Source organism: Canis lupus, chromosome 26 (genome assembly GCF_003254725.2).
Source record: "Canis lupus dingo isolate Sandy chromosome 26, ASM325472v2, whole genome shotgun sequence".
Classification (NCBI taxonomy): domain Eukaryota; kingdom Metazoa; phylum Chordata; class Mammalia; order Carnivora; family Canidae; genus Canis; species Canis lupus.
In genome coordinates this window covers 6,277,579-6,305,294 of record NC_064268.1, presented here as the reverse complement: position 1 = coordinate 6,305,294, position 27,716 = coordinate 6,277,579, and the positions used below count along the sequence as shown (strand labels likewise).

The 27,716-nt window shown below is 41.8% G+C and overlaps 1 protein-coding gene and 1 long non-coding RNA gene across 5 annotated transcripts; one reads left to right on the top strand and one right to left on the bottom strand.

The window, feature by feature from the left end:
• Window positions 1–664: 664 nt before the first annotated feature.
• Window positions 665–26,248, top strand: TCTN2 (tectonic family member 2). Of its 2 annotated transcripts, none has more exons than XM_025473649.3 (18): window positions 665–872; window positions 1,017–1,124; window positions 1,578–1,666; window positions 2,567–2,759; window positions 5,958–6,058; window positions 9,330–9,526; window positions 9,983–10,109; window positions 10,899–11,040; window positions 12,371–12,436; window positions 13,627–13,761; window positions 14,013–14,090; window positions 17,410–17,490; window positions 18,320–18,431; window positions 21,361–21,467; window positions 24,320–24,473; window positions 25,158–25,283; window positions 25,387–25,475; window positions 25,705–26,248. In XM_025473649.3, exons 1-18 carry the CDS (start codon window positions 791–793, stop codon window positions 25,779–25,781), a joined length of 2,064 nt encoding a protein of 687 aa, XP_025329434.2. In that variant the 5' UTR covers window positions 665–790; the 3' UTR covers window positions 25,782–26,248. The 2 variants fall into 2 exon arrangements, with proteins under 2 accessions (XP_025329434.2, XP_025329435.2); XM_025473650.3 differs by having other exon boundaries at window positions 666–872; window positions 1,578–1,654.
• On the bottom strand, window positions 2,731–27,629 carry LOC112676457 (uncharacterized). Of its 3 annotated transcripts, XR_003146541.3 has the most exons (4): window positions 27,464–27,629; window positions 26,138–26,672; window positions 3,029–3,081; window positions 2,737–2,868 (listed from the first exon to the last, which is right to left on the bottom strand). It is a non-coding gene; the product is annotated as an uncharacterized LOC112676457 (long non-coding RNA). The 3 variants fall into 3 exon arrangements; XR_007406071.1 differs by lacking the exon at window positions 3,029–3,081 and having other exon boundaries at window positions 2,731–2,868; XR_007406070.1 differs by lacking the exons at window positions 2,737–2,868; window positions 3,029–3,081 and adding an exon at window positions 4,833–5,263.
• Window positions 27,630–27,716: the final 87 nt, after the last annotated feature.

Below are 27,716 nucleotides of genomic sequence, written 5' to 3'. Positions count from 1 at the left end.
GCTCAGGGCGTGATCCTGGGGTCGTGGGATCCAGTTCCGCGTTGGGCTCCCTGCAGGGAGCCTGCTTCTCCCTCCGCCTGTGTCTCTGCCTCTCTCTCTCTCTCTCTGTGTCTCTCATGAATAAATAAAATCTTAAAAGAAACCTGCCTACAAGCGCTTATGGCTCCGTGCGGCAAAAACAAGCAACACAAAACTCTTCAAAAAATTGGGAGGATAAAAACAATTCAACAGCGCTGCAGTTACAGCACGGCAGCCCCACCCCCTTTTTTGTCCTCCCAAAGTGCCCATAAAAGTCCAGTTTATTAAGGAGCTCCTTCAGGGGATCCCTGGGTGGCGCAGCGGTTTGGCGCCTGCCTTTGGCCCAGGGCGCGATCCTGGAGACCCGGGATCGAATCCCACGTCGGGCTCCCGGTGCATGGAGCCTGCTTCTCCCTCTGCCTGTGTCTCTGCCTCTCTCTCTCTCTCTGTGACTATCATAAATAAATAAACATTTAAAAAAAATTTATAAAAAAAAAAAGGAGCTCCTTCAGGAGCCAGCGCCCGTAGGCTCGCTCTTGCCGCGTGACTAGCTGGAGGCGAGGGCACCGCTTCCCCTTCGCCCTCCCCGCGTGGAGACGCCGGGGCGCAGGCCTGTGGGCGGGGCTCTGAGGCCCGCGGCTGATTGGTGGTTGCCATAGCTCCGGCTGGCTTCGCAAGATGGCGGCGGCGGGGCGGCGCGGGCCCCGGCTGCAGAGCTCCCCGGCTTCCGAGGTCGGCGCGGTTCCGTGAAGCGAGCCCCCAGGCCTCAGGCATGGGCTTGCCGCCGCCGGCCCCCCTGCTCCTGGGGCTTCTCCTTCTGCAGGGCGTCCTGAGGCCGCTGTGGGGGGACCTGGGTGTGTACCGCAGGGCCGGGGCCTGCAGGCCGGGGCGGGGGCGGGGGCGGGGTTGGGAACGGGGCGTTTAAGGGGCCAGACTTGGGACCCCTCCCGGAGTCCTTGCAGCTAGTAAATCCACCCTTCCCCTTCTTTCCCGCCTAGTCTTCATCCCAGCTTTCATCCGCATGACCGGCCCCGCGGCCAGCGCGTCCCTGGTCGGACGCACGGAGGATGTGACCGTGTCCCTGGCCCTGCTGCAAGACAAGGAGGGTAAAGAGTCCGGCCCTTCCTGTGGGGAGGGTGGGGCTGGGCGGCCCACGGAGCCTGGCCACGTGGCATCCTGGGAGGTGGCATCCTCGCGGCGCCGGCCGCCGGCCACTGCAGAGTCGGCGTGGGAGCAGGGATGGGGGGCCGCTGCGGACCACCGCTGGCCGACCGAAGGGTTCGGTGAAAGCGAGCTTGGGGCCGCCATGGCTAGCATCCACTGAGCTGTCTGTCCCCTGTGCTTTACGTGCAACCGTATTTTCCTAGTAAGAACAGTAATATCCTTTCATGTCCTTTAACAAATGAAGACACTGCAGTTCAGAGAGGTTGTCACTTGTCCAAAGTCGCACAACTTATGAACGGCCCAATCCTCATTCCCTCCTAGGGAGCCTGAGTCCAGCATGCACCCCCTTAGCTGCTGGGCAATCCCGCCTTGCATCCTAAACTTCTCTCCTATAGGGTTATTACCGGTTCCTGCTTGTGGAGTGCTGACTAATGAGACAGGAGAATGGAGCTTGACTGTGACCCCTAGTGTGGTAAGGTCAGAGGTAAAATGTCCTCGGTTAGCACTCATGGACACCTGCAGTTAGTGTTTCTGCAGGGCTTTCTTGGTTGGTTAAGATACATAGTTTTCCCTCTGCTTGGAACTACCATGAAACTGTAGGTTATCCGTTCCAGTGGACACCCACCCAACTCAGTGGGGCTCACCCTAGATTCAGGGATCCTTGGACAAATTTCAAGAAGTTTGTGAACCCTCTGAAATTGTCTGTAATGTTATTTGTGTGCCTGCATTTTTCTGAGGAGAGGGTTGCCAGCTCACATCAGATTATCAAATGGATCCATGACTCAAAAATCTTCATAGCCACTGGCCTCACCCAGCTCTGATCTTACATGTAAGAATACTCAAGCCCAGAGGAGTTAAATATCTTCCATTTAATAAATGTTTTATTGAGTGCCTAGTATGTGCAAGACATCAAATTTGGAGATAAAGGCTGAGAAAGGCAGACTTTGCTTATACTGCAGGAACTAGGGACTGTTTTCATTGACTTGTGTGTGCTTTTCATCTGCTGATATGCTGGTAGGATGATAAAGTCGCTAAAAAGGTGCTGGGCATACTGAGTTAATTTACCTGACAGACCTATGTTTAGGCTTCTCTAACTCTCCAAAAGTTGCTTGCTTTTCTGTTAAACTGAGGATTAGGAATCAGGTCTTGCATACTGCCCAGGTTTACAGGGTAGGATCAAATGATGTGATCTTTGTATATAGTTCTCCTTTTTCAAGTGAACTGAAGCTGATATGTAATTTTATTGTGTTTTCCATTATGTGTTCTTAGAATTATTCGTGCTATGTTGAGTCACTTTATTTATTTATTTATTTATTTATTTATTTATTTATTTATTTATTTATTGTTGAGTCACTTTAAAAGGGACAGCACGTTTTCCTTTCAGAATGCGTTGGATGTGACAGTGAGAATGAAGAGGGGTCTGCAAAGGTGTTTCTCTGAGACAGATTCCTTCTCAGAGTCCCCGTGTATTGTCCAGACTCTTCTGGTTTCAGCATCTCGCAATTCATCCTGCTTAGCACATCTGCTCATTCGAGTGGAAATTTATGCCAACTCTTCTTTGGCCCATAATGCATCAGGTTAGTAAAGTCTTTGACAATCAAAACATTCATGCCAGACATTATCTGTCAGATTATAAGCATATGACATGCAATCTGTGCACTCTGCTCTTGAATCAATTTTACCTTTCTAAAAAAAAAAAAACAAAACCAAAAAAACCCAATTTTACCTTTCTAAACATACTTCCTTTTTGCTTAATTTTCTTATTTTAGAAATTTATAATTTGTACTATTTTACTTAATTAAGACCTATTTTATTTTGTGCTATTGTTCATATCCTTGTAGATTACCTTCAAGGGAGAAAGAGAAGTTTGTTTCTGTGTATTGATTCTTGTGACTCCATCTTAAAACCAAAAACAACAACAACAACAAAAGAGAAATGAGGGAAAGATTAATGAAGTTTACAAAACAAACAGAAAACCCACAATAAATTTTCAGTCAAAGTTGCCTTTTCAGAGGCAGCCTCTTAATTTCCGCTTATGGAGGTGTGTGATATTCTCTTGTTTAAAAACAGTACACACACATGCACTAATAACATGCAATTTACTATTCTATTCTATACCTTTTAAAAATAAATTCCATATAAATGTAGGTTCACCTATTTTTTTTAAGAGCTGCATAGTATTCCCTTGTGCGGCGATACCATTGTTTGACTAGTCTCTTACTGATGGCATTTAAGGCACTTCTAGCTTATGATGTATAACTAGCACTATAGCAGATATCACATGTTTTTGGACATTAACATGGCAGTGTCCTGAGAACAAGAGAATGTAGATGTGCCAATGGTGCCATCGCCATGTTCCCTATGTCCTGCAACCACCTCTAGAATTTCTTGCCTTTATGATCATCCGGAATGAAGGGAGATGTGTTCCTCCTTAATAGCAAAGGTCTGTCACTTTGAGACTCTCACACTGGTACTTCCATCACCTCACTGTGGTCCTCCTTGTGATTTTGGAAGTGGAGGAGGATTAGGTAAGTTAAGACAGTGCCATTCAGCCGGCTACTCTGCCCTCATTGTGCCAGCATGGAAAGATCTCCAAGATAAATCTCCAACTGTGGAAAGCAGATACAGATGGGTACATATAGCATGGAGTAAGAATATATATTTATATTTGCATAAAGAAGTTCTGGAAGGCTATCTGAGAAGCTAACCATGTGGGACTGTTTTGGAGAGGAATGTGGGAACAGGAAGGGGCTGGCTGTGAGGACTTCATTGTGTACCTTTTTTAGATCCTCTTTTTTGGACATGTGAATCTGTGACCTAATTAAAGGTTTAAAGTTTTGTTTTTAGAAGAAAAACATTTTCTAATATCTAAAATTCAAAACAAAACAATAATATTCTGTGGGTGCTTAAAACTATGGGAGGTTTAAGCTAATAGCTTAAAACTATTAGCTATACCATTCAAAGTAGTGGCCTTTTTTCTTTTAAAAAATATGCTTAACTATATTTAGGTAATATCAGAATGTCTTTGTACAAATAGCCAAACTTAGGAAAATTAGAGTCTTTGTATATTAGTAATTATGAGATGTCTGCTCTGACCCCATGAAGGTATGAAACATTTTGCACCCAGTCACACAGAGCTCAGAACAAGAAAAAGGATGGAAGGACAGATAGGAGGTATGTGGTATGCCTAGTAATAGTAAGCTAGCAAATGGCATAGGAGACATATAGATAGATATAAAGGCATCTATCTATATATCATATAGTAAAACCCTACTCTAAAATGCCTTGTTTCTGTCCCATGGGTTTGATTATACTGATGGTCAGACCCTTGCCTGGCCTGAGTAACATAGTCTGTTACTCAGACCTTCTCATTCCTTTTTTTTTTTTTTTTTTTAAAGATTTTATTTATTTATTCATGATAGTCACACAGAGAGAGACAGAGAGGCAGAGACACAGGCAGAGGGAGAAGCAGGCTCCATGCACCGGGAGCCCGACGTGGGATTCGATCCCGGGTCTCCAGGATCGTGCCCCGGGCCAAAGGCAGGCGCCAAACCGCTGCGCCACCCAGGGATCCCAGACCTTCTCATTCCTGACGCATTGACTTACTGGGGTTCTACCATTATATAGCATAGACTATGTAATTAGCTGATCTTTTTTTTTTTATTTTTTATTTATGATAGTCATCACAGAGAGAGAGAGAGAGAGAGAGAAGCAGAGACATAGGCAGAGGGAGAAGCAGGCTCCATGCACTGGGAGCCCGACGTGGGATTCGATCCTGGGTCTCTAGGATCGCACCCTGGGCCAAAGGCAGGCGCTAAACCGCTGCGCCACCCAGGGATCCCTTAGCTGATCTTTAGATGCTTCAACTGTCACCTTGAAGTTAACTGTTACATAGAATCTGAAGAAATAATTGCTACATAGTTTTTCAACATGTACCAAATCTTGGGGCAAAAGTGAGATTCAGGGGGCACTTGGGTGGTTCAGTTGGTTAAGCATCTGACCCTTGATCTTGGCTCAGGTCTTGATCTCACAGTCGTAAATTTAAGCTCTGCATTGGGCTCCATGCTGGGTGTGGAGCCTACTTTAAAAAAAACAAAACACAAAATTCAGCAGACTTAAAATTTTACCTGATAAATTATTGCAGAGAAACTGGAAAGATTACTCTCTGAATTCTGAGTTAGGAGGTTGAAATTCAATATAACATACTCCTTTTCCAATCCATGTAAAAATTATTAATTTCCCCTACACTTTCACACTTAAACCAGAAAAAGGATGTGAAGAGTTGGGTTTGTGGTGCAATGGGACATGAGGCTGAGCAGGTAGCATGATTAGATATAATCTTGTGGCCAAATAGGCCCAGATAAGCTGTCTGAAATGTCACCGTGGCTTTGGTTTTATCTGCTGGAAAAGGTAATGAATTTGAAGGACTCAATGCTTAATGTCAGTCCGTGTTATGAAAAGTGATTCTTCAGCATGTTGAAAAATAAAATCTGCGTTATATTTATCCCAACTTGTAAATTTTAGTCACTTAAGATCGACCATGACTTTCCATTTATTGTAACTAGCCTATTTTCCTATATTTGGGTCTTTGTTGGAGTAGCAGATAACAGGCCTCAGATAGGGTTTACACATAGCTCAGGGATTCCTTACTGTGTAATATTTGGTCCTGGTGATTAGTAAAACAATGGTTCAGCTTTCTTTTGAGTGTCAAAAAAATGTGGCAGTGCTTCGTCAGTGTTTCATAGCTGATGCAGTGTTTCTGTTGTACTTTTCAGAGAATGTGACTGTTATTCCCAGCCAGGTGTATCAGCCCCTTGGTCCCTGCCCTTGTAATCTGACAGCCAACGCCTGTGACGTTCGCTGCTGCTGTGACCAGGTATGCCCTGCCAATGACTGATACAAAAGTTCTGATACCCGAGAGCATGTGGACAATACCAGCAGTTCCCCACCCCCAGCTTTTTGATGGATGGGCTGTGAAAACTCAGATTGTGTTTTGTGCTGCAGATTGTTTTCAAAATGAGTTTTCTTACCTAGTCCCATCAGTCTAGTTTTGGAAGCAAAAAATGTATCTCTTTGGATAAAGTCACAATTGAGATGATTATACCGAGAGGGTGGTATTTATTTACTATCTTATTGAGAAGCCTTTATGGAAAGATCAAAAGGAAGGAAAAGATACTGGTTCAGTGATTTTATTTTTATTTTTATTTTTTTTGGTGAATGTGTAGAGGTAGGTGTACAACCCTCCTCATGACCTAATTTGAGAACATTTCCATCATCCCAAAAAGAACACTTTTGTGTCCTTCTGCAACTTCTGTTCCCAGTGCTCATCCCCGGGCCACTCTTCATCTGTTCTCTGGCTTATGGATTTGCCTGTTCTGGACATTGCATGTAAATGGATTCCTACAGCTGGTAGCATTCTGTGTCTGGCTTCTTTTACTAGGCATCTGTTTTAAAGGGTTCCACGAAGGGATCCCTGGGTGGCGCAGCGGTTTGGCGCCTGCCTTTGGCCCAGGGCGCGATCCTGGAGACCCAGGATCGAATCCCACATCGGGCTTCCGGTGCATGGAGCCTGCTTCTCCCTCTGCCTGTGTCTCTGCCTCTCTCTCTCTGTAACTATCATAAATAAATAAAAATTAAAAAAAAAAAAAATAAATAAAGGGTTCCACGTTGTGGCAGGTGTCAGTGGTGTGTTCCTTATGGCCAAGTCACACCCCATTGCAACCCTACTCTCAAATGCCTTGCTTCTGTCCCATGGGTTTGATTATACTGATGGTCAGACCCTTGCATTGGTCTATCCCATACATTGCCAATCCGTGTTTCAGATGATGGACATTTGGATTGCTTTTGCTTTTTGGCTGTTATGAATAAAGCTTCTGTAAACATTTGTATGCAAATTTTTATTTGGACATGTGTTTCCATTTCTCTTGGGTATAGTACCTAGGAGTGGGATTGCTCTGCTCTATGGCAACTGTATGTTTCACCTTTTGAGGGACTGTTTTCCAAAGTGGTTCCTCCATTTTACGTTCTCATCAGCAGAATGAGGTTGCAATTTTTTTCCCATGTCCTCACCTTCATTTGTTATAATAATCTTTTTGATTACAGCCATCCTAGAGGGTGTGAAGTGGTATTTCATTATGATTTTGATTTGCCTTTTTCTCTTTCTTTTCTTTTCTTTTCTTTTCTTTTCTTTTCTTTTCTTTTCTTTTCTTTTCCTTTTCTTTCTTTTCTTTTCTTTTTTCTTTTCTTTTCTTTCTTTCTTTCTTTCTCTCTCTTTCTTTCTTTCTTTCTTCTTTCTTTCTTTCTTTCTTTCTTTCTTCTTTCTTTTTCTTTCTTTTCTTCCCTTTCTTCCCTTTCTTTCGATTTTATGTATTTATTTGACAGAAAGGAGCACAGTGTTTCTTAGCTGACGCAATGTTATGGGGAGCAGCAGAGGGAGAGGGAGAAGCAGATTCCCCACTGAGCAGGGAGCCTGATGCGGAACTCGATCCCAGGACCCTGAGACCATGACTTGAGCCTAAGGCAGCCACTTCACCAATTGAGGCACCCAGGCGCCCCTGATTTGCATTTCTGTAGTAGCAAGATGATGTTGATCATCTTCTCATGTGCTTCCTGGCCATTCCTATATCTTTGAAGAAATGTCTATTGTAGATTCTTTGCCCATTTTTAAATTGGGTTGCCTTTTTGTTGTTAAACTGTAAGAGTTCATTATACCTTCTGGTTATTAGTCCCAAATCAGGTATGTGATTTGCAACAAACGTCCCCTGTTGGGTAGGTTGCCCACTTTCTTGTTGGTGTCATTTGAAGCCCAAGAGTTTCTTAATTTGCTGAAGTCTGATTGATCCATTTTTTCTTTTGTTGCTTGTGCTTTTAGTGTCATATCTAGGAAACCATTGCCCAATCCAAACACATCTTTCTAATCCTTCTTTGAGGTTTAAGAGATGCAAAAGAGGCATGTTTGCTGGGGCCCTAGTCACCCCCATTTATGGTTGAGTGCAATTATGTTGTGGTTGGTTTTACAAAACAAAAAAGGAAAAAGCAGAAAAGCAAAGTTTAGGGCCTTCATTTATATTGTAATTCTCATACTAAGAATTGTACTTATAATAACAATTATATTTAATTTAAAAATAAGGAACATCATAAGTCAGTATTAATAGAACTGTTAAAATGGTGTTCTCTTCCTCTTTCTTCCAGACTGCGGTACTGTGTTCTATTTCTAACTTCTTGCATGTTTGTCCTATTTGGTATCGATGTAGACAGCACCAACCACTGGCATTGCTTAATCTTCTGGATCAGTGATGTCTTCGGGTGATTGCTACTTACTGCTTTAAACATGGTCAATTTTTTAATTGAATTGTTCTTATTTAAAATTTACTTTTCTATTGTCAGTAAACAAGGGATTCAGGACATAATTAACTTTTAACCCTCAATCCTGTATGAAACAAGGAAGAATATGGATGAATAACAGAATATAGGAATAAAGTCACTTCTTGATCACATTGATTGGGTTGTGTTCTGATATGGCGAGGGCCTTAATTAAGGATTTTATAGAGTATGGACTATTTGCCCCAACATAAAGTTTCTTTAGGATTCTAGGGATTTGGATGGTGATGACAATCAAAAAGAGAAGTTTACTCTGTTTTATTCCCCATTTGGAGTCTATTCCATATTCTCTTGTCATCTTCTTTTTTTTTTTTTTTTTTGGTGGACACATACTATGTTCCGAGTAAGGATGTGGTTCCCTGGAAGGTTTGAAATTCCTGACTTGGAGGCTCATAGGGAATTGACGAAGAAATTCCAGCAGGAGGGACGCCTGGGTGGCTTAGTTGGTTAAGCTTCTGCCTTGGGCTCAGGTCATGATCCCAGGATCCTGGGATCGGGCCTCACCTTCTGCTCCTTGCTCAGTGGGGAGCCTGTTTCTCCTCTGCCTGCTCATGCTCTCTCTCACTATCTCTGTTTCTCTCTCTCAAATAAATATCTTTTAAAAATAGATTATAGCAGGATTTTACTTTCCGTGAGCACAAAGCACCAGTACGCTGGATGGAGATTTGTTCTGTGCTTCTTCAGTGGTGTACTGCTCTGCCAAGAGCTGACAACGGGCACTGCAGAAGCTTCTGTCTACTCACTGCTGCTCTACATTTCCTCCTAAGGAATGCTCGTCAGATCTAACAGAGCTGTTCAGAGAGGCCTGTTTCACCGGCGTCTTTGGAGGTGACGTCAATCCTCAGTTTGACCAGCTGTGCTCTGTGCAGGAGCCCTACCGGACCCCGGGCTGGTTCCCGTTCCTGTGTGTTCAGTCCTCGCTGGCCAACTCACCATTCCTGGGCTACTTCTATGACGGCTCTGTGTGCGTGTTGGGGTGCAGCCCTTGGGTGCTCATGACCTCTCCTGGGCCCATATAGCCCTGACTTCCTCGATTCGCCATTCAGTTCTAGAGTTCCATTAGCAGGTTTATTTTGTATTAAGTATTTGAAAGAACTGGGCCTCACTGAAAATAAATTGGTTGATACCGCCAACAGCTAATAGTGATTATCTGGGTTTGAGAAAGGAGTGGTGGTCTCCCGGGGGTCTTGATTCCCTTTCTTGTACCTTTCCATAATGTTGAAATTTTACCACTTTATTATTATTATTGTTGAAGTAGAATTCATGTAACAAAATTTGCCACCAGCCACTTTCAAGTGTACAATTCTGTGGCTTTTAGCCCACATATTATTTTTGTAATTAAAAAAAGTAAAACAAAAATTAAAAGAAGAATTTTTCCTAGCTGCAAATATTAGTGATAATCCTTCTCATTGATTTCCAGTTCCTCTAGGCAGCATATTGCCTTTGAAGTACATCTGCATACTGATTACAGAGACTTTTCAGACTTCGGTTACAAACAAGGAGATCCAGTCATGACTCTAGACAAGGCATATTTGACCATTCCACAGGTAATAATTTCCATTTTAATGTGCTAGAGTCTTTAAAATTTTTTCCCATCCTGTTGTTAATTTAACTTATACTGCTCTTAAAAATGTTACCCTAAGTTACTTATTTTTCTCCTGTGGACTTTCCAGGGACTTAACTCTTTATGATCTGTGGATTTTATTTTTAACAGTCCATCTTAGATTAGCCACCATCTCTGCTACATCTCAGAGTGAACTTACCAACTAAAAGACATTCTATAAATTTCCATGGAAATAACTACCATTCTGAACTTCTGTTAGTTTTAATAGCCAATTTTTAGTAAGCTAGAAGTATATAATTTAATATTCCACAACTTTGAAAAATATCTCAAGGCTATAGAATTTTATATGAAATCTTTTTTTTAAGTCCAAAATCATGAGGAAAAAATATTTGTGGGAAGAAAACATAAGAGTCTAAACCATCTCTCTTCACTGTTCAGGGAATCCATTTTAATGGTTTTAACAAAAATCTGGTTGTCCCAAGGGAGAGAAAGATTCAGTTGAATATAATCATGTTTCTGCAAAGTAAATGGAGCAGGGTGTTTTCTTTGTTTCTGTTAAATATTTCTGCTCCTCAACCAGTAGCTTCCAGAGTTTGATTAGCAAATTAACTAAATATTTTATTTGTTAGCCATCTAGTCAGTGAACTCATTATTGTTGAAACTAACCCAGCAATAGGAGAAGACTGCAGAAAGAATGCCTGTATAAGACACTGACCTATATTTTATGCTTTGAAGAGAGGCCATAGCCCTGTTGGGATTTCCCCTCACCCAGGTGTCCCTGGCTGGGCAGTGCATGCAGGATGCGCCAGTGGCATTCCTTCAGAATTTTGATGTTCTGTGTGCTACTAATTTGGAAGTATACCAAGAGCAAGATGATATTATCAATGTGAAGATCAAGAATGGTGCCGTAGGAGGTATGTTACATTGGTTTGAGAAAAGAACACAGGGCGCCTCATTTGGTTAAGTGACTGAGTCTTGATTTTGGCTCATGTCGTGATCTCACGGTCCCGTGATAGATCCCTGCATCAGGTTCCCTGCTCAGCAGGAAGTCTGCTTCTCTGCCTCTGCCTCTGCCCCTCTCCTTGAGTGTTCTCTTTCTCTCTCAAATGAATAATGAATAATGCTTTACAAAAAACAAAAACAAAAAAAAAAAAAAAAGAAAAGAAAAGAACACAGACCCGAGTGTCTGTCTACATAAACTGATCTCATGAGGATATGAATCACTTCTGCTGGATCAACTTTAAATATTTCAGCTGTCAATTGAGGAAAATGTTTTCTTCAGAAAAAGTCCAGTTCCTTAGGGCAACACATTGCATATTAGTTCTTTAAAAATGGAGATAAGCTTCATATAACATAAAATTAACCATGTTAAAGTGTATAGATAGTGGCATTTAGTACCTTCACAGTGCTGTGCAACTACCACCTCTGTTTAGTTCCAAAACATTTTCCTCCCCCTAAAGGAGACCCTGTACCCTAACCCCTAGTGACCACTCATCCCCTTTCTGTCTCTATGGATTGGCTTGTTCTGGACTTTCCATATAAAAGGAATCCTATAATATGTGGTCTTTTGTGTTTGGCTTTTTTCACTTAGCATCATGTTTGCAAGGCTCATTCTTACTGTGGCATGGATCAGAACTCCATTCCTTTTTATGGCTAAGTCCTGCTCCATCCTGTGAATATATGGGCCACATACGTCATCTGTTCATCCTTTGTTGGGCATTTGGGTTGTTTCCTGCTTTTGGTAGTTGTGGTTGTACTGCTATGAATGCCCATGTACAAGTGTCTGTGTGGGCACCCATTTGCATCTCTCTTGGTTGTATCCCCAGTAGTGGGATTGCCAAGTCATGTGGTGAGGAAACTCCAGACCGTTCCTAAAGCAAGCACACCATCTTCCGTTCCCGCTGGCAGTGGACTGCATATTTGTTCCTGTAGGAGAGTAGCTCTCCGGGTCACTGTCACTGACTTTGGAATCTCTTCCTCAGTCATTACCGGATGCCAAGAACAGTGGGATTCCCATGATTGGCATTTTGGGAGCGAGAGAGTTTTTTTTTTTTTTTTTTTATTTATTTATTTTTATTTATTTATTTATTTATTTATTTTTTTTTTTTTGCGAGAGAGTTTTGTAGCTGGCACATAGGTCAGACACAATTACTGTATTTTCCTGGTAAGCTTTCACTTGAATAAGTAAATATGATCGTGTTGGGCCATGTTGTCTTCTGGAGGCTAACCTCTTTATCTTTTTAGGCATCGTTCAACCAAAAGTAATCTATGAGGAAGCAGCTGACCCAGACAAATTCATCACCAGTACAGGTATTTGAATTCATGCTTTTACATTACTTCTAAAGAAATATGTAGTTCATTTCTTATAAGTAGTATGTAGTCCTAGAGGGAAAATACATTTTTATTAGGAATTTACAGAGGTTCACAACAGTTAGAATTTTGTCTAATACACATTTTATTTCTTCCGTGTTCCATTTTGCCTTGTTTCAGAGCAATATCTGTGCCCTGGAGCCAGCTCCTCACAGCTGTGAGTTAATGTGGACTCCAGGGTCTCTGCTAGTTTTCAGGGCCTGTGAACATTTTCTGAAATATTTTTCAGGGAGCCAACATTTATGCTTCTTGCTCTCTTTTCTTCTTTTTCTTGTTTATTTATTTAAAATTTTATTTATTATTTATTCATGAGAGCCAGAGAGAGAGGCAGAGAGGCAGAGAGGCAGAGACACAGGCAGAGGGAGAAGCAGGCTCTACGCAGGGAGCCCGACGTGGGACTCAATCCCAGGTCTCTAGGATCACGCCCTGGACTGAAGGCGGCTCCAAACCACTGGGCCACCCAGCATCCCCCACCCCCTTTTTTTTAATAACTAAACTTTGCAGTTTTTTTTTTTTTTTTAAAGATTTTATTTATTTACTTGAGAGAGATTGAGAGAGCACAAGCAGGGGGGAGAGAGAGAGAGAGGCAGACTCTCCACTGAGTGGGATGCCCAATGTGGGACTTGATCCCAGGACCCTGGAATCATGAGCTGAAAGCAGATGCTCAACCAACTGAGCTACCCAGGCACCCTAAACTTTGCATTCTGATGCAGCTAAACAAGTTATTCAGAGTTTGACTAATATTACCAAGATTTTTGTTGTTAATGAAAGATATTTGTGTTTCTTTACAATGTGTCATAATTCTCAAATTTATTCATTTATCAAACCTTAGCAAAGTACCTACAATAAAAAAAAAAGTACCTACAATATAGTAGTGAGCTACATAGCAGACCTCTGCTCTTAAGGGCCTGACATTCTGTAGTCTTTCATTTTTGACATTCTTTTGAGTGTGTGCTCTGTATTGAGCTATGAGCCGCATTCTGGGGTTACAGAAATAGAAAGGAAGGGCAGACCTCACCCAGGATATTGTGATGTTGTAGAGGAGGTGGCCAATGCTGATTTGATGGGGCCAGTAATAGACTTGAACCCAAAGAGGGTCATTAATTTATGAAAGCATTTTTTATTTGTAGAAATACTTTTCAGCAATGAATCAACCTCCAGAAACGTGAACGTGGAAGAACATTATATTTTCAGATGGAATAATAATACAATCAGCGAAATAAATGTCAAAATTATTAGGGCAGAAATTAATGCCCACCAAAAAGGTAACTTTGTTGAGGGCAGTGGGAATGTATTCAGTTTAAAACATTTTATTCTTTCTTTAAGTTTCTCATAATTATTACATGTAAAACTAAGTCAGACTTGTTTCTTATTTGTATTTGTGATTTAAGAGAACACTTTTTTTCTTTTGCATGTCAAAATGTAATTATATGGTAAAGAAAATAACACTGTGGGGGATAATTTCTCTTCCTAGTGAAATGGTGCACATTATATTTTTATTTTGTTTTATTTCTAGGGATCATGACACAGAGATTTACAGTAAAATTTTTAAGCTATAATAGTGATAATGAAGAGGAATTTTCTGGAAATCCAGGTAAGACAGTATATGTCAACTGCTGATCCTACAAACATATTTCGATTCAATACTCTTGTACTACTATGATGATTGTTAAGTAACTCTCTACAATTTTAGTTTGTGACTCTATCCTTTCTCTTTGTTTTTTGTGACACTGTATTCTTTTTCTGACAACAACTTTTTTTTTTTTTTTAAGATGTTACTTATTTATTCGTGAGAGACATAAAGACAGAGAGGCAGAAACATAGGCAGAGGTAGAAGCAGGCTCCATGCAGGAAGCCAGATGTGGGACTCAATCCCGGGACTCCAGGATCATGCCCTGAGTCAAAGGCAGACACTCAACTGCTGAGCCACCCAGGCATCCCATGGGTTATTTTATTTTATTTTTTTATTTTTAGGATTTTATTTATTTATTCAAGAGAGAACCAGAGAGAGAGGCAGAGACATAGGCAGAGGGAGAAGCAGGCTCCATGCAGGAAGCCCAGTGTGGGACTCGATCCTGGGATTCTGGGATCACGCCCTGAGCCGAAGGCAGACACTCAACCCCTGAGCCACCCAGGCATCCCTTTGTGTTGTTGTTTTACATGAAGTGTCCTAGATAGTTACAAGTTGTTGTAAATGCAAAACATTCTTTCTCATTAGGTACTAGTCTTTTGGGGAAAAAAAAATAATTCTTTTGAAGTGTTGGTAAAATTAGCTTTTTTAAGGAATAAGAAGCTATGGAAGATGAATTCCTAACCTGGGATCCATGGAAAGACTTCACTGGGACTGTGAACAGTCATGCTGCACTTTTTGTAATTATGTACAAATATAGCATCACCGGATTTGTTGTATGTTTGTTTGCTCCTTTAATTCACTGTTGCCTCCTCAGCACCTAAAACAGTAGGGAGAACTTCATATCCAACATGCCAGCTGCTAACCATGCAATGTGACCAGTGGCATATATGGAAATGATACTTAGATATATTGAGTTGAATAAAATATATTATTCAGATTAACTTCATCTACTTTTTCTCTTTTTTTATTTTTTTTTTATTTTTTTATTTTTATTTTATTTTATTTTATTTTTTTAAATTTTTGTTTATTTATGATAGTCACAGAGAGAGAGAGAGGCAGAGACATAGGCAGAGGGAGAAGCAGGCTCCATGCACCGGGAGCCCGACGTGGGATTCGATCCCGGGTCTCCAGGATCGCGCCCTGGGCCAAAGGCAGGCGCTAAACCGCTGTGCCACCCAGGGATCCCCTTTTTCTCTTTTTTAATGGGGCTAATAGAAACATTTTTTTAATGTCTAAAAAATTCTAAAAATGTGTCATATTTTAAAATCGCATATGTGGTTTGGGTTATATTCCTGTTGGGCAGCACTGACTTAGACCATAGTAGGTGTTCAGTAAATATATGTTGGATAAAGTATCATTGTTTGTTACAAACTTGTCCCTTCCTGTTTTTTTTTTTTAATCATTTTTTTTCAAACACTTTATTTATTAATGAGAGACACAGAGAGAGAGTCAGAGACTTAGGCATAGGGAAAGGCAGGTTCCATGCAGGGAGCCTGATATGGGACTTGATCCCAGGACCCCAGGATCACCCTCTGGGCCAAAGGCAGACGCTCAACCGCTGAGCCACCCAGGCTTCCCTTGTCCCTTCCTTTTTACTATTCTTAATCAGGTAGTAAGTAACCACAAAGGAATAACTTTAAATTTTTTGTTTGCATGATTTTTCAGTCTTTGTATAAATTGATATAATAATGCATGATCCATTTTATATATATATATATATATATATATAACTTTTAAATAAGATTTTAGTGTATTTGTTAATGTGGAGTTTTGGGTTTTATTGTTGGATTTCAAAGCAGTCTTCTGGGATGTAAGAGTTTTCATTTCATGATTTAATTCTACAGGATTTCTGAGAAACACCATCAGAATATGTGAAAAATGTTGATGCCCTTGTCAAAAAAGAATAAGTTGATTACAAGCCAGAACTGATGAGCTTGTGAAATAGTTTGTGTGTATATACAGCTATTCATTCTCTAGCACCTTCTGAGGCAGGAAGGGTTTTAGGAGGAGTATACAATGTGGGGCTTATTCTCAAGGAATTAACTCTCTTAATTGGAAAGACAGCATCAGGTCATAGAAGCAACATAGAACAATACAAGATAATAAATGAGTGCTGGGCAAAGGATGGATACTCTAGAACTTCAGAGAAGTGGAATGTTGACCATCCACCTAAGCTTCCCATTCTTAAGGACCTGTGTTAAGTATCTAGTACTGCTGGTTCTGATCTCAGAAGTGCTGGAGAAAAAGCAGAGTTCTGCCCTCGGCAAGTTTCTATTTTGGGCTGTGTGGAGGAGATTGTACCTCGGGAAGTAGATAGTGTGGGCTGGGAACAGAAATAACCCGGGGGCGGCCAAGGAGGTAGGAATGAGTCCCAGGCGGAGGTGGGCAGGGGCAGAGGAGCAGCCTGTGGGGGAGGCCGCTTGTCCAGGAATGCTGAGAGGTAACGTGGGGAACATGAACACCATGCATGAACCCTGATTGCATCTTGGTTTGTAGAAATAGCTCTAAAACAGGTTTTGGGGACATGAGGAAATAAAAGTATGAGCTAGATATGATTTGATTATAAGGAATTATTAATTTTCTCAGGAGAAATACTGGTATGATGGTTATTTAGAAGAATAGCCTTAATTTCAGGAGACTATGTGTTGCTTAATTTCAGGAGCTTTTAGAGGTGAAGTGTTAAGTCTACAACTTATTTTTAAAAGGTCTTGCTAAAAATAAATATGTATATAGATGCTTCTGTAATATAGAGAAGACAAATATGGCTAGATATTCATGGTTGTTGATTGTGGGTGGTATTCCTTTCAACTTTAGTGTACATGTGAACATTTTCATAACAAAAAGGTGGAAGCAATAAGGCAGGTAAATAGGAGACAATGGGAATAGGACCTGAATCACACCAGGAGTGGAACTGATTTGCCAGTGAACCACCGAAAGGTTGCTTTGGTCTAAGTCTCCTTTCAAAGCGCCTGTGTCCAGTAGTAGTGATCACTCAGGGGGGTACCCTGGCCTGCTCTGCAGCTGATTCCCTGGTGTGAGCGGCCTAGGACTGACTCCTGCCTGCTCCTTCCTTTTCAGATTTTATTTTTTAAATATTTCTTAAAAAGTCACACAAATATCTTTGTTAAAAAAAACAAAAGAAAATGAATGAAGATGGTATCTTCTCTCAAGTGTATTCTGACTTCGCTTTTCCTGTGTGTTTCCTTTCGTTGTATATTCCTCTCTTATACTATCTGCTGTGTTAGGTTAACTTTAGCTACTTCTCATTGCCTTTGTCTAGGATACCAACTTGGCAAGCCTGTTCGAGCTCTAAATACCAACAAGATGAATAATGTGACAACTTTATACCTTTGGCAATCAGGTAATCTGGTTTGGTAATATGATTTGCTCTTTGATAAGCTAGAATTGAAAATATGGCCTTATTTTGAATCTAATCAAGTAGTTAATCACTTTAAATTCCAGTTGGTTTATTTAGCTGGAGTGGGGGTGGCAGGGAGGGTGGAGGAGATCATGCTTCTACAGCTTTTTTTTCAGGTTTGTTTTTAAATTTGACATTGTTTGCTCCTGAAGTGCTGGTTATTTGTAAGAGAGATTTAAATATGGAGTTGGCTGGGGCACTTGGGTGGCTTAGTCGGTTGAGCATCTGACTTATTGATTTTGGCTCAGGTCATGATCTCAGGGTCATGATCTTAAGGTTGTGAGATCAAGCCCTGAGTTCTGCTCTGCGATCAGGAAGTCTGCTGGAGATTCTCTCCCCCTCTGCCCCTCCTCCCGCTCATGCTCACTCTCTCTTTCAAATTTATATATATATATAAATTTATAAATATATATATAGTTGGGTGGAGAGTCTCTTGTCATTGTTGCCTGTAGCCCAAGATGGCACTAATTGGAGATATGACCAATTGTTCCAGACTATGGAAAATCTTTGCACTGGTGGTGATTACCTGCATCTGCCACAGGCATTAACTTTCTTGCTCAGAATAAACCATTGATCCTGGTCCAGGTATTCTGATACAGAGAGGCACCTTTGTTCAGCTTTGAAAGGATTAGAGTAACAATGACCTCAGTTCTCTAGAAAACTGGGAACTTTATTTCTGCTGATTGTTTTCTGTTTTCCAAGAAAAACTTTGAAGTAATCCTTAACTTTAATTTACCAAAAATAGTAAGAGGATAATCTTTTCATTTTCTAGCCGGAAGGGGTTTGTGTACATCAGCAACTTTCAAACCCATTTTATTTGGAGAAAATGCACTATCTGGATGTCTTTTAGAAGTTGGGATCCATGAAAACTGTACTCGACTCAGGTGAGCATTGCTTTGGTGAATCTCCCTGCATTCTGAGTGGTTTGCTTAAAATGAATTCACCGCATGAATACTAAAGACAACATGAATGTGAAAAACTATAGTCTGAATAAAAATCTTGTGTAAAAGTGGTAGTGGACAGGAAGGACAGTTTCTTTCTTTCTTCTTTATTTATTCATGAGAGACACACAGAGAAAGGCAGAGACGTAGGCAGGAGCAGAGGCAGGCTCCCTGCGGGGAGCCCAGTGTGGGATCCCAGGACCCTGGGATCACTCCCTGAGCCCAAGACAGGTGCCAAACCATTGAGCCACACAGGTCCCCAAAGGACAGTTTCTTTAGAACTGATTCAAGGGCACCTAGATTGTTCCGTTGGTTGAGTGTCTGAATCTTGATCTCAGCCCAGGTTTTGTTTTTTTGTTTTTTGTTTTTTTAAAGATTTATTTATTTATTTTTATTTGTGATAGACAGAGAGTGAGAAAGAGGCAGAGACACAGGAGGAGAGAGAAGCAGGCTCCATGCCGGGAACCTGACGTGGGACTTGATCCCGGGACTCCAGGATCGCGCCCTGGGCCAAAGGCAGGCGCCAAACCGCTGAGCCACCCAGGGATCCCTGAGCTCAGGTTTTGATCTCAGGGTTGTGAGTTTAAGTCCAGTGTGGGGCTCTATGCTGAGTGTGGACCCTATTTAAAAAAAAAAAAAAAAAAAAAAAAAAGAATTGATTCAAACATCGGTATAAGGGAAAATAGAATTCTTTCTTGGGACTAAAGCCCTTCCATCCATATTTATGCGGTTGTTCAGCTGAAGTCTATTCATTGTTGGAACCCAATACTCCTAGAAAAATGAAAAAGTCATGAGGCAGATATAATTAGTATGATTAATATGTAAAGAATACATAAGCCTTGTTATATAGTGTATAAAGAATTTTGCACTTAATTGTTTGGATGGCATTTGGAAAGTTTTTATGGATATGCATATGCATTTGTTTTAAAAATTGAGCTGAAATTCATATGACATAATTAATAATTTTAAAGTAAATAGTTCATGGGGGACCTGGGTGGCTCAGTCAGTCAGCTCAGGTCATGATCTCAGAGTCCTGGGATTGAGCCCCCATGTTGGACTCCCTGCTCAGTGAGGAGTCTGCTTCTCTCTCTCCCTCTGCCCCTGCTTGTGAGTGCTTTCTCTCTTTCAAATAAATAAAATCTTAAAAAAAACAAACAAACAGGGATCCTTGGGTGGTGTAGCAGTTTAGTGCCTGCCTTTGGCCCAGGGCGCGATCCTGGAGACCCAGGATTGAATCCCACGTCGGACTTCCGGTGCATGGAGCCTACTTCTCCCTCTGCCTCTCTCTTTCTGTGACTATCATAAATAAATAAAAATTACAAAAAAAAAGATTTTATATAAAAAAAACAATAAAGTTAAACAGTTCAGTGGCATTTAGAGCATTCATAATGTTGTACAACCACCACCCCTATTTAGTTCCAAAACATTCTCATCTCTGCAGAAGAAAGCCTGTACCCATTAACTATTCCCCCCTCCCCTCCCCCAGCCCCTGGCAACCAGCAGTCTGTGCTCTGTCTCTAGGGATTTACCTGTTCTGGCATTTCATGTACACGGAATCATAGGATAGGTGACTTTCTGTGTTTGGCTGCTTCCACTTCACTTCATGTTTTTGAGGCTCATCTGTGTTGTCGCAGGTGTCCGTGCTTTGCTCCCTTTTATGGCTGAATCCTGCTCTGTAGTGCGACTGTACTACACTTTGTTTATCCACTCATCCGTTAGTGAACATTTGAGCTGTTGCCACCTTTGGCTGTTGAATAGTGCTGCTGTGAATGTTCCCATACCACTTTCTGTTTGAGTCCCTGCTTTTAGTTATTTGGGGCATACACCCAACAGTGGAATTGCTGGGTCATATAGTAATTAGGTATTTAATTTTTCAAGGAATCACCACATTGTTTTCATTGGCTGCACCATTTTATATTCCTATCAGGAGCGTGAGAGGGTTCCACTTTGTCCACATCCTCCCCAACCCTTATTGCTTTCTGTTGTGTTTTTTTTTTTTTTTTTCTTTCTGTTGTTTTTGATAGGAGTCATCCCAGTAGGCCTGAAGTGGTATCTTGTGGTTTTTAAGTATATACATTCTTACACCCATTTCATCTATAACATATCCTGAGTAGTGTAGTCCTTTGGGAAAAGATGGGGGAGGTAGTAAGCAGGGAAGTAGACTGCAGGTGTAAGTTACCAGCAAGGCTCCTGATCATGGGGAATAATGCTGGAGTCCACAGAGTCTCCCCTGCAGTTTATAAGGTTTGTACCTGCCAATGACATTATTGGAAAGGAGGGATGGTAAATACCAATTCTTTTTTTAAGAGTGGGAGAGAAGGTGGGAGAAGGAGAGAGAGAATCCTCAGGAGGCTTCACACCCAGCTGTAGGGCTTGATCCCATGATCCTGAGATCATGACCTGAGCCAAAAATCAAGAGCCTCATGCTCAACTGACTGAGCCACCTAGGTGGTTGCTAAGTTCCAATTCTTAATCTTCACTTAATCTTTATGGCTCAAAATTCTAGCTGAATAGTTAGGTTCTTTTGCTCTTGGATAACTCTGGCCCATAAAGTTATCCTAGTAACTTGGTATGTGATTTATCTACCTCCCAAGTTTTAAAAAACTCAATGGAGTCTGTGAACTATATGATACCACTATAGGTTACTAACATTTAAAGTCCTAAAAGATTGGTTCCATAGGTCTTCCCCTAGTGGCTTAGGTTCATCCTGGAAAGGCCATCGAAGAGAATGCAGATGCCCCACCAGCTTTTAATGCCACTTTCTCTGGCAGTTTTTATTTGGGCACGCAAGCATAACCTGAATACTCCCTGGCAAGGACTTCAGGATAAGACCTGCTGGTCACATGCTGAGAAATGTCTTACTCTCTTATAGGGAGAATGCTGTTGAACTACTTGATTCATTAATACAAGCAACTCATGTTGCAATGAGAGGCAACTCTGATTACAATGATCCTAGTGACGGCTGGCTTGAAATAATACGTAAGTCAAAGCTGTAGAGAAGTGCAGCTAACTTGTTGCTGAGAGTATATGGTGCTGGCTATATGTGGGAGCCCATGCAATGGGTCTTTTTCCTTCACTGTGGCTCAACTGACATTTGTTTAGAGGTTAACCGTCCAGGCAGTAGGCTCTTCTCATCTTTTACCTCTTATTCATTATGCTTTTTTTTTTTCTGTATTTTTTTTCCTTTTTTGTTTTTTGAGAGGAAATCCACATGAAGTTCAAATTACCCGGTTGTTTTATGAGCTAACAGTCTTTGTAAAAGTCTAAATGAAGATTGAAGATTTTCAGTGCATTTCAGTTTGCATTGCTGATTTTGATTGCTAGGAATATGAGCAATTGAGACCGGAGTTTGTAATTTATAAAAGCAGTGTTGTTAATATAAAATAAGGTGATTGGGACGCCTGGGTGGTTCAGCAGTTTAGCGCCTGCCTTCGGCCCGGGGTGTGATCCTGGAGTCCCAAGATCCAGTCCTGCATTGGGCTCCCTACATGGAGTCTGCTTCTCCCTCTGCCTGTGTTTCTGCCTCGCTCCCTGTGTCTCTCATGAATAAATAAATAGAATCTTTTTTTTTTTAAAGGTGTTTAGGGGCACCTGGGTGGCTCAGTTAGTTAAGCATCTGATCTCAGCATCCTGAGATTGAGCCCCGTGCCAGGTTCTCCGTTCAGTGGGGAGTTTGCTTCTCCTTCTCATTCTCCCTCTGTGCTCTCTCTCTCTCTCTCTCTCTCTCTCTCAAATAAGTACATAAAATCTTAAACAAAAGAAAATAAGGTGATTGAAAACATGATGGTGAGTGAAAGAAGCTACAGAAATGATCACTAACGACACATTGCCATGGATACAAAATGCCCAGAACAGGCCGACCTGTAGAGATGGAAAGCAGATTGGTGGTCTCCAGTGGCTGGTGCACTTGGGAGCAAGTGAGGAGTGACTGCTAATGAGTAGAGGGTTTTTTTATGAGGCAATAAAAATGGAATTTGGTGATGGCTGTGCAACTCTGTGAATATACTGAAAACTGTTGAATTATACACTTTAACTGGGTGAATTGTATAGTGTGTGAATTGTCTCTCAGCACAGCTGTTAAAATAGAAAGAAGTTAAGGTGTAGCAGAGCTTGCTGTTAAGGACAGCAAGCACCACCTAGGCCAGATTGAAAGACTGGAGTCCTGTGCCTTTGGGCTGAGGCATTTGCAGCTTTGGGCTGGCAGGGGATAGAGTGCGAGGAGGTAGAGTGTGTGTGGCGTAGGCAGTGGCCGTGCCTTGCCACAGCAGGCTCGAGTTCACCTTCCGATCTAAAACATCTGTCTGGCCATTGAGCTCCAGCTCACTCAGCTTGTCAGTGCAGAAGCTCCAGGGCATGGTTTGTCATGGTAGAGCTGGAGCCAAACCCAGCATTCCAGTCTCTTTGCTGTCTTCCCAGCTGGCAAACCAGGGGAATCTTGATTGTGTAAATGTGCTAACGGAAGAAAAACTGCTTCATTGCCTTGTGGGGCCAGAAAGAGTGAATTGGTTCTGCAGTATCTGCTTTCCTAGTCCCTTCCTGTCACTGAGGATACTGCTGTGCCCCTCAACTCTGCCCAGCTGGTGGTATGCGGCTTTTTGGATCCTGCTTTCCATACCACCTTAGGTCACTTCCACTCAGCAGCCTGGAGTTCAAACAGAGGACCATCCAGACACGTTACCTGTGCTCTCCTCACCCCTTGTGATTTGGTTTGGATCATTATGACACCCTGGTCCCCTGCCCTCTTTAGGGGGTGAGGGATCATGTAATATATCTGTGGGCCAGAAGTGCCCCATATCACTCTCTGACTTTGAGATGAGTCCTGGAGGCCATGGGGTTCTCAGGCTGTGATTTACTGATCCTCCTGTGCCCCATGCTCAAGTCACTAGGCCCAGAGTTAGATCTTCATTTGGAAACAGAATCCAGAGGTTGGGGCCTGTCAGTCCCTGGGCTTTGCCACACAGACCAGCTGGATGGCTGTGGAATGCCCAAGGGATGGAGGGAAGGAGTCAGTAAAGTACCTAAGTAGAAAGAATGGGGGGTTTGAAGATGGAGAACCCAAGGTGGTTAGGTAAGAAGGCTGAGGTGATGACATTTGACACCTCAATGCCTTCAAAGTGGACGCAGTTGTCTTCTATGTCGTGTCTAAGCCAAAATCAACCCTGATCCTGGTTGATAAATAGAAGAGATGTTGAACACGTGCATTGAGGAACAGGAAGTTGGGAGTCACAAAGAAACTGTCACCGACTTCCAAGTCCCTCCAGCAGCCCCTTACAACTTGCCCCTACCTCCTGTAGTTGGCATCACTGTTTTTCCCTTGAAGAGCCAGTTTTCAAGATGAATGAAAATTAATTTCTTACTCACTTTCATTATCTTCCATTGGGTTACCCTATGGCAACACAATAGGAAAATTCTTCTTCACTATTTAATCCGTACTCACTGAAGTTGTTAGCAGGGCCCTTAAATGTCTTAAGGCTTGTACTAGAACAGTGACCGCATGGACTCAGTCTCGTGGCGTTTTACTGCAACTGTGTAGTATTTCTGCTAAAACCCTCGAGTGAGCTTGGAACTTGGGAACTGAATTAGGATTTATGGTTTCATGATGTGGGTCAGGGATTTTAAAATTCCAGTGACTGACTTACCATACAAGGAAACATTCTGAACATGAGGGGTGGTAACATAGTTTTGGAGTGACAACAGCGAGAGCCTATTAGGGTTGAAAGACGTGTTCCTGTGATTCCTATCCTAATAACATTTCCCACTTTCCCCCCATATCATGGCACTGTAGGTAAACTGTTATTATTCTTTCCAAAATGCACTTGACATTTCTGTAGGTGTGGATGCCCCTGATACAGTAGTAGATCCGTCTGCTGGTGCGAACGGCAGCTGCATGGACATTCCCACCCAACTGCACATCCGCATCCTCATCTCAGATGCTGGTGCGGTAGAAGGCATTACTCAGCAGGAGATACTTGGCGTACAGACAAGGTAGGAATGCATCTTGGATAAGTGTAGATTAGAGAGTCAGCAAACTTGTAGGTACTCCAAAGAATAAGGAGATGCAAATTTACAATCTGATTGTATATTTACAAACTCTAATTATCAGCCACATGACTGTACGTATAAATGAACTGTGTTATCATCTGTGTGGATATAATGGTGACTTGTTCCCACAGGTATCTATGAAGCCATGTGTAAGGGATTCTGCACAGTCTTCAGGGGGTGCAAAGATGAAATCCAGGAATATAATGCTCCATGGATGCTGAGCAGGGAATATTGTGGGGAGGGGACTTCCCGAAGGGGAGGAAGAAAGGGGATGGCAGTCTAGGTAGGCAGAAACGGCAGATGTTAACCGGCAAACACAGAAGATAGGACTCTTCTGAGAGTGATGATGTGTGTGTGTACATGGTGTGCATGGCTAGCTCTTGTTGTTCTTATACTACTGTTTACTGTTGTAGTGGGGTGATTGGCCTGTGAGGTTCACCATGCTACTCTCTCTCCTTGTGCACACAGTGGGAAGTTTACATTGTCAATGGGGGCAAAAGCACTAGTAGAATTTGAACCTTCTTTACGAGAACCCCAGTTTATACTGTTTTGGGCAATTACACCTGATGCCCTTACCAGACTAGAAATGAAGGCTGGATGTGTTAGCTATGTGATCTGTCCTCCCAGGTTTTCCTCAGTGAATTGGCAGTTCCACTGCGGGCTCACCTGTGAGGATAAGGCTGACCTTCTCCCTGTCAGTGCTTCTGTCCAGTTTATTAAGATACCTGCACAGGTACCCCGCCCACTGTCAAGGTAATCCAGTTGACAACCTTAATTGATGTTTTTAGGAAACAGAAAAATATGTACTCGGAAAACGTGTTTTGTTCTGACTATAATCTTCTAAAATGTTTCATAGATTCCAGATCAATTTTACAGAGTATGACTGCAACAGAAATGAGGTGTGTTGGCCGCAACTTCTATATCCACTGACCCGGTATTATCAAGGTAGGGTAAAGCTGATTTCTGGAAGGGTTATCATTATGTTTTGCCAACTAAAATATTTTTTAAAAATACATACATGTCACAGAAACTTAAAACACATAGAAAGGGTTTTCAATGATTTACTGATAAGGTTGTCACTTAGAAATTATCACTATTATGGTTTGGTTTATTTCTACCTAAATAATTGCCCAAAAAGTTAAGAAATAAGAATTTTTGCTTCATTTTCTTGCAGGGGAGCCTTATTCTCAGTGTGTGGCCAAGGGCTTACTACTGGTATCCTTCTTCATACCTAGCTGCATTCCTCAGTAATCCCTGGACCAGAACATGTAGAGCTTGAAATTTATTACCTGGCTTCTTACAGACACCACAGATTTTCACTTCAGTGATTTGTCCTACTCCTGTGTGCCTCTCTATAAAGTTATAATAAATGCAGTGCTTTATTTTTGTAGAATTCTTTTTTTTTTTTTATCAAGTGCACTGTGACTTTAATTCACATATGTAACTATTCAGATGTGCAGGGCAATGCAGAAGAGACATTCTCATTGCTGGACCAGACTGAGCAAAATGCACAAGAGGGTCAACTGTGTAAATAAATGTTATTAGAAGCTTTACTGTATCACAAGTAACTGAAGTCACAGGAGTTTTGGTCCACATGTTATTCTTACCTTAGAAAGTTAGTATTTTCTTCAAATTTTTATATATTTTTGTTGAACTCGTTGGTTAATTTCCCCTATTCCAAAGAAAGAATTAAAAATTCATAAAGCCTTCAAAATGTATATGCTATAAAATGTATGTATTATTTTGTGTATATATATATACACACACACACACAAAATAAATGGATGAGGAAAGATGTGGAGGCCGAGGGAGGGGAAGTAATATTGGGAGGAGAGTAAAACAAAACCAGGAGAGAAAAGAAGCACATACCAAAGACCTTGCATATAGCTAGGGTAGACTCCTAATTTAGTTTTCAGTTTACAAAAAAACCCAAGTGTGATTACATACAGGAATCATAGGTCCATGGATTTAAAATAAACTGGTTTTCAATGAAGGACAGTTTTTCCTAGTTGAGGCTTGAGAGAAATTCCTCCTGTGGCTCCTTACTAGAGGACAGATAGCATGATGCAGGGGTGGGTCTGGATGAATGGATGTCTTCAACCACAAACCCGATCATGGCCACATGGTAAACCTCTGCGTTTTCTTTGTGGACCAGACAAATTTAGTCATGTTTCAGATGAACTTTTTACACTGTCAGTAAGCCTAATTTTGAAAAGTGACTGTCTTCACACTCTGATGGAATTCCTCATGGTCCCTCCTGACTTCCCAGACAGATCAAATGTGATGTTGTATTTTCTAGGGTAAATCTGTAAGCCTAGTTCTATTTTTTACTGATTCATATTAAACATGTAACTAATGACATAGTTTTTTCCTCGAGTACCACTACATGCACCGCATTGAGAAATACTAGATTCTTCCCCTTCTGCTTCTCTTTGATTTGGATCTCTGTGGTCCAAGTGATTACACCCTCTAGGAAGGAGTAAAATAATTGTCTTTTGTCAAGGAAAAGGAAATACCTGCTGACCAATTAATTGTAGTGATTCAGAAAGTTTTTCTGTGGCAGTTAATATTACTGGAAAATTCACTTAAAATTTTCAAATGACAGGTAACTGAGCCTGATTTTGTGGACTGTGTTAGGATGACTTTTGTAGTTGAAGGGGGAATTGCCATTCACCTTGGCAGAAGAATGGGATCTGAGGGATCTGCTCTCCGGTTTTAACCCTTCTAGGTTTATACATTCATATATGCATCTGAGAGATATTTACTGAGTGGCTACTACATGCTGAGCCCTGGAGATGCCACGTCAATGTCCTTTGTCTAGTGGAGCTTACATTCTAGCAGAGGGGAAGGCTTGCCATAAATACAGACAAGATAATTTCAGACAGCGGTAGGTGTGGAGAAGAAAACAAAACAGGGCTGGGGTGGGAGATTACCTTAGCCAGGGGTCTGGGACAGCTTCAGGGGCAGGGGCATCTGGGCTGAGCTTGGAGGTCTAGACGGGAGTTCCGGGCCGAGGCAGGACTCGAGGTTCAAGCGCAGCGACCTGAGAAGAGAAGCCGGGAGGGGGGGCGGGGGGGCGGCTGGAGCAACCAAGTCCCGGCAGGCGACGGAGGCCAAGGGGGCCGGATCCTGGGGCTCCCGCTGGCTACGGCAGCGAGTTTGGATCTTGCTGGGGAAGCAGTGGGA